The 6,000-nt window shown below is 41.9% G+C and overlaps 1 protein-coding gene across 1 annotated transcript in view; it reads left to right on the plus strand.

The window, feature by feature from the left end:
- Positions 1-868: 868 nt before the first annotated feature.
- ATP6V0E1 (ATPase, H+ transporting, lysosomal 9kDa, V0 subunit e1) overlaps positions 869-6,000 on the plus strand; it is a 35,786-nt gene continuing 30,654 nt past the window's right edge. The window contains exons 1-2 of the mRNA XM_004679225.2: positions 869-1,043; positions 5,380-5,427. Coding sequence (XP_004679282.1) covers positions 940-1,043; positions 5,380-5,427 — 152 coding nt within the window. The 5' untranslated portion in view covers positions 869-939. The remainder of the gene's footprint in view (positions 1,044-5,379; positions 5,428-6,000) is intronic.

A 6,000-nucleotide genomic window follows, 5' to 3' on the forward strand; every position in this document is an offset into this window, starting at 1 on the left:
CAGGGAAATGGTCTATGGTAAGGCACATTATATTTTGTTAATAGACTTGCTGTCCATCTTGTTTTTGCCTGTGAGCTTTATCAAGTTCTTTAACCACTATGAATTGGATTCCTCCTTGATGGCAAGGCTGTCTCACCTGTAATTAACTTATGTGAAACCTTGGCAGTTAGAAAGTCCACATTTATCTTCTTACTATTCTACTCCTCTTTCAAGTCTCAGCTCAGGGCTGGCTGGAATGGAAGTGGTAATGATTGTCCACACTACCTTTACCCTGCAGAGTGACCTCATCTCCCTGTGAACTCTCAGAAAAGGGATCTAATTGGTTTCTGTAATCCCAGAACCTGGCCCAAATAACAAGCTACACAGTAGTGCCATAGTTAAGAGCACAGGCCTTGAAAGTCATACCATCCTGGCTCTGCCACTTACTAGTTATATAATTTCGAGCAGAATATTTAAGACACACACACCCCTCCGCCCTCTCCTGTCTCTTCAAACGCAAAGTGGAGGTGATAATTATAAACACCTCTTAGTGTTCAAATCTAATCAAGTGCTCAAACTGACTTAGGCAGTACCTCTGGCACACAGGATTTCAGACCAGCAACTTAGTATTAAGTTCTCTATGTTGCGTGAAAAGAGAAAGCTGTATAGATCCACGCTCTGTCCTTCAATGGGCCACATCTTTTACCAGATAACTGCTGAGCCCCTGGTGGCATTACCCTTAGCAATGGAATGAGTGACATCCCTCAAAGAAGCCGCAGCCCCAAAATAGGTGAGTCGGGGCTTGGTTTTCGGGACTCTGGGGGGGCGGGGTCTGGAACACGGGTCACGTGGGGCGTGGGAGGCGGGGCTTAGGCGCGCTGGTCGCGCAGCCGGTGTTGACACTTCCGGGTGGGATCGAAGTGAGGCGGCGGGGCCAGGGCCGGCAGCAACTCAGCAACCATGGCGTACAGCGGCCTCACGGTGCCTCTCATCGTAATGACCGTGTTCTGGGGTTTCGTGGGCCTGTTAGTGCCCTGGTTCATCCCGAAGGGCCCTAACCGGGGGTAAGTGCGCGACACCCGCCTCGGGAGGGACCCGCAGTGAGGACGGGCGGGGGAGGGGGCGACCTGCGCGGCTCACAGGCTTTGCTTCCTGGCCCCCCGCTTCAGAGTCAGGCCGCTACCCGGTGGAGCCCCCGAGTTGCTAATTCCTGCAGCATTTCTGTCCCCTGGCCCTACCGTGGCATCCGACCGACCTTTCTCGGGAAGGAGTTTTCGGGGAGTTTTTCTCATCACGGCCCTGTGTGGGGAGAGTGAAGTCGGAAATGAGTGTATACAGACTCGGGAAGAAGTTGAGATTGGTCCTAAACGACTTTCGCCCCCGTAGCCCTGTTCTCCGTGCGCATGAGGCCTCGGTTTGCCCAAACTTTAAAGGAGAGGATAAAAGACTAAACGGATTGCCCACTCTGCCTCGTAGGCTGTCGCAGTTAAACAGGACGAGCTTGTGCGACTACGTTGAGCCCAGGCCTTGCTTCTAGGCGCCAGGCACTCCTTGAGAACAGATCTACCGAAGAGCAGGAGGTGGTGTTTAGAGCCCCCTGCGTCATAATTTTTGGGGGACACTTCCGCCCTTGTGGTTATAAACAAGTTCGTAGAATGATTGCTTCAGGAAGACTTTTATTCTCCAGAATTCTTTGTTAAATAGTTTTCTGTCCTGTAAATAAACTTTTGTATTGTAGTGTAAAATAGAAACTTATCTATAAAGGAGCTTTGGAACAGTCTTTCTGGTTCCTTTTTTTGTTTTTAGTCTTTTTTTTTTTTTTTTCAGCCCAAGATCATGTGAGGTGCAACTTAGTCTGAAGTCACAGCTTGTCAGAAACACCATCTCTTGCTTCATTCTTTGAAACTAATTGGTGGCTTCACAGTGCTTTGTGTGCATAGTTGGCACTCAATAAGTATCTGTTGCACGGATAATCTGTTCCCTCTGTTAAAGGAAAAAAATGCAGCGCTTAGTAAACTGAACCCCTTTTGCTCTTTTTAAGCTTTTCTTCTCTCTAGCATAAAAGTCAATCATAATTTGTTTAAGAAGGAGAAATAGTAGTTATATGGAGCTCTCTCCAACCTATAATTGATGATATAGTGTCAGGATTCTGGGGTTATTAAAACCACTTATATTAACCAAATCTAATTTTCTTAGATTTGTTTCTCCTAGGGTTGCAGAATAACAAAGTACTTCTTTGTGTTGTGTCTGTCTTCAGCTGTTTCATCACCCTGCTCTCCATTTTTCCAACCTTAGGATTTAAAAAACAGTTACTAGTGTGCAGATAGCTTTGACCATTTCTTTCTTAAGGACTATGGTCTCCACCCTGAATCCCCATTTGGGGCCCACCATGCCCTATCTTGATACTTCATGCCACTGCTCTTATCTAGGGTAATGGAACCCCTTGTAGTGCTGGACTGCTAGTTTTCTAGCTCAAATGTCATGATTCTGGTATTTGACCTACTGCTGATACATTATCCTGGACTGATTTGCAACCTTATATTTGCACCCCAATCCTTACATTTCCTGCTCTTGGCAGGATTGAACAAGTCCTCAGAGTTTCCTCATTATAAAATGGAAATAGTAGTACTAAATTAGTGCCCGTTCTCTTGACCTTTTGAAAAGATTGCAAATCAACTTCTTTTGAAATAACACAAGGGAGCAGAATTGCTTCAAGGACTATGGTGAATTTTTACTACAAGAGAGCATTTCTGATTGAAGGATTAAAAACATTTTTATTAAGGAGAGAGTAAAGGTGCTGTGTGAGAAGGGAGGGAGACTTTGATGATACACCCTCTTTTTTTTTGAGACACACATCAAAATGCATTAAATTGGGTATGTGGGCAATTTTCAGAAACTGGTATAGCAGAAGGGAAAACTCTTTGGAATCCTACAGGCACACCTCAGAGATACCATGGATTTGATTCCCGACCACTGCAATTTAGTGAGTCACAGGCATTATTTTGTTCCTGGTGCAGAGAAAAGTTACTTTTACACTGTGTTGTACTCTATTAAGTGTGCAGTAGTAGTAACATTATGTCTAAAAGAATGCACAGAACTTAATGGAATAGGACACAGAGACATGAAGTAAGCACATCCTGTTGGAAAAAGTGGTGCTGGTAGACTTGTCACAAGCCTTCAGTTTGTAAAAACAAACCAGAAAACCCTGAATATCTGTGGAGTGCGATATTGTAAAGTAATGTATGCCTGTATACGGTAAACTAAGCTTCTGTGTTCATTCTTTTCTACAACTGAAAGAGGACTGGATAACATCAAGTTCATTCCCAGAATCAACTATCCTGATTTTTGTGATTCTTCTTTTTCTCTTTAAGGAACCACAAGTCTCTGAAAGTGGCACTTTGGTTCCCTAACAGTAGATGTGGGGGAAGGGAAGGGACAGGCTGGCATGGAGCTTCACTTAGTTCCACTTTTCTCAGACATACAGTAAAATGAATTCAATAACCGGTAATATTCACTTTATCTATGAATATGTATGTGTACTTACATCCATACACACCTAACTTTGCTGAATCCTTTAAAAATTGCATCCATTTGGCACTTCACCCTTAAATGCTTCAGTAGCATGTTCAGAGCCAATACTTTACTGGGGGAGCTTTTGATATGAGATTATTAAGCAGCTAATACAAAGGAGCCTTAGCTCTTTAACTCTGGCATGGTCTTTTAGGGAAGATAAAAGACAGGGGGAGGGATTCCTGGTTGGGGCAGGGGAAATGATGGAAGATAAGCAAACCTGCAAACAGAGAGTAATAAGGATGATGTGTTTGGGGGAACAGTGAGAGCAACTGTCTTCAGGAATAGAGGGTTGTGTTTGAAAGTGGAGAGGAGTGAGGAGGAAGAGTGGAGGGAATTGATTACAAGGAAGGGTTGGCTTTGATTCTACAGAGCTTCAAACATCTTTCTTGTGCAACAGCAAAGGTTTTTTTTTTTGTTTGTTTGTTTGTTTTTTGGCACAAACCCCATACATACTTGTGTAATCTAAGCATAATGTATAAATTACATATTTTGAAGAATCTGCCTTCAAAATATGTCCCAAAGTTGACCAGTTCTGACTACCTGTGCTGCTGCCAGCCTGATCTGTGGGAATATTGCCATTTCCCCCCACACTCTGTTTTCTCTACTTCTCCCTTTGTCCCGAGTCACCCAACCTCTTTCCACCCTGCAGCAGATCTTACTAGAATTTGAATCAGATTTTGTGTCCTGAAATCTGTTCATATAGCTTTCACTTCTCAGAGTAAAATGCCTGTGTCTTTTCAGAGATGCCTTCCACCTCACCTACTGTGCTTCTCAGCTCAGCTACAAAGGCCTTCTTCCTCTTTTTTTAATTTGTCTTTGAACCTCCTTCCCTCTTTGAATGCCAGATACTTCTTTGATCTGCCTGTTCTGCTCCCCACTTGTCTCTGGTGAATCCTCTTACCGCCCCTGCACCTCTGGTTTGTATCCCATTTCTGAAGCATAAACAAATCAATCTGAAAAAAAAAAACAACTAAATTCTTTTTAAAAAAAGAAAGTACTCCTGGAGGGTATTGAAAAATGTTAAGCTACATCAAATGATGTGATGAAAGGAAATTTGGTAAGATTAATCGGAGGTATTTGTGGACAGAATGAAAGAGAAGGAAGAAAGCTTTGATTCTCTAAGTTAGTTTAGCCAAACCTAATGAATGTTGGTGCAAACTGTGGGGATAGAAGGAAAGAAATCCACACAGGGAGAGATGCTTCAGAAGACTAATCGGTGGCACTGATGATTGAGGGTCCAGAGGAGGTGTAAGCAAAAAGATTACATATTGGAGGGGGAGTCCTAGGGGTGGAAATGGCAGAGCATCTCGGGGGAGTAGGAGATGGAGAAGGGGAGCCTTTGGAAAGAGAAACAGGAAGAGAATATCATGAATTCAGTTTTAGCAATATTGACATTCAACTAATGAGATCCAGGTTCAACTTTTTTCAGGAATAGAGATGGGAGGGGTCAGTGCTAGAGTCAGGTTTTTAGAAGTATGCTATCATTTTGTTGCAGCAAATACTACCAAGTATGGGAATTGCTTGGATGTCAAACCTGATTATCTCTGTGGCTTTTGCTGTCTACTTTTGGCTGGATTGGGATTAGCTATCTAAACTCTAGTATCAAGTATGTCCTTTTAAATATAGATGTTAAATTACTTAGACTTTTATAATGCGTGCCCTGGAGGCACTGCTGTCTGCTGGGCTTTTGAACAGATTCAGGTCCATTTTCTTGGTGCACAGTCAAACTGGTTTAATGACTTGGGAAGTGGGCTTAAACCATTGTACAGCATCTGTCTAGTTAGCTACTTACCTAATACTGTTTGTTTCTGTTGGGTTTTTTTTTAGAGTTATCATCACCATGTTGGTGACCTGTTCAGTTTGCTGCTATCTCTTGTAAGTATGCTTTTCTACTATGTAAGTAGATTTTCCCTCAGTTATTGTTATTAATAAGTGTGTGAAAATTAAATCAGTGAGAACAACTGTTGTGAAACTTTACACTTTGGTTTCATTTGTATTTGCCCCTCCTATGACTTCTAGAAATAGTGCCCAAAATTGTAAATAACACACTTCTTTTCTTTTTTGTAGTTAATACACTTATTTATAGCTTCAGTTTATTTGTATAAGAGCTGTACAGATGTTTCAATATAAGAGCAATTTATATGGCACAAATTTAAAACTTAGCCAGATTTTTTTTTTTAAAGAAAATAATTAGGGCACATGAGAGAAAATCAGAGCCTAAAGAATAGGAAAAGGAAAGAATTAGGGGAAAAATTCTATATGTAGATGATATGCTATGATGGCATACTTGGAAGTCCAAGAGAATCATCTTACAATCATGTTAGTAATGTAGAAACTTAGTATAGAACAGGTTACATTTTGCTGTTGCGAAGCACTTTTATTATCTTTATCAGATGAACAGAAGTTGCTCTAGAATTGTAATCAAGTAGAATGATGTCAATTTTTTTT

The sequence above is a fragment of the Condylura cristata genome, unplaced genomic scaffold (assembly GCF_000260355.1).
Source record: "Condylura cristata isolate star-nosed mole 26May11 unplaced genomic scaffold, ConCri1.0 scaffold00008, whole genome shotgun sequence".
Lineage (NCBI taxonomy): Eukaryota > Metazoa > Chordata > Mammalia > Eulipotyphla > Talpidae > Condylura > Condylura cristata.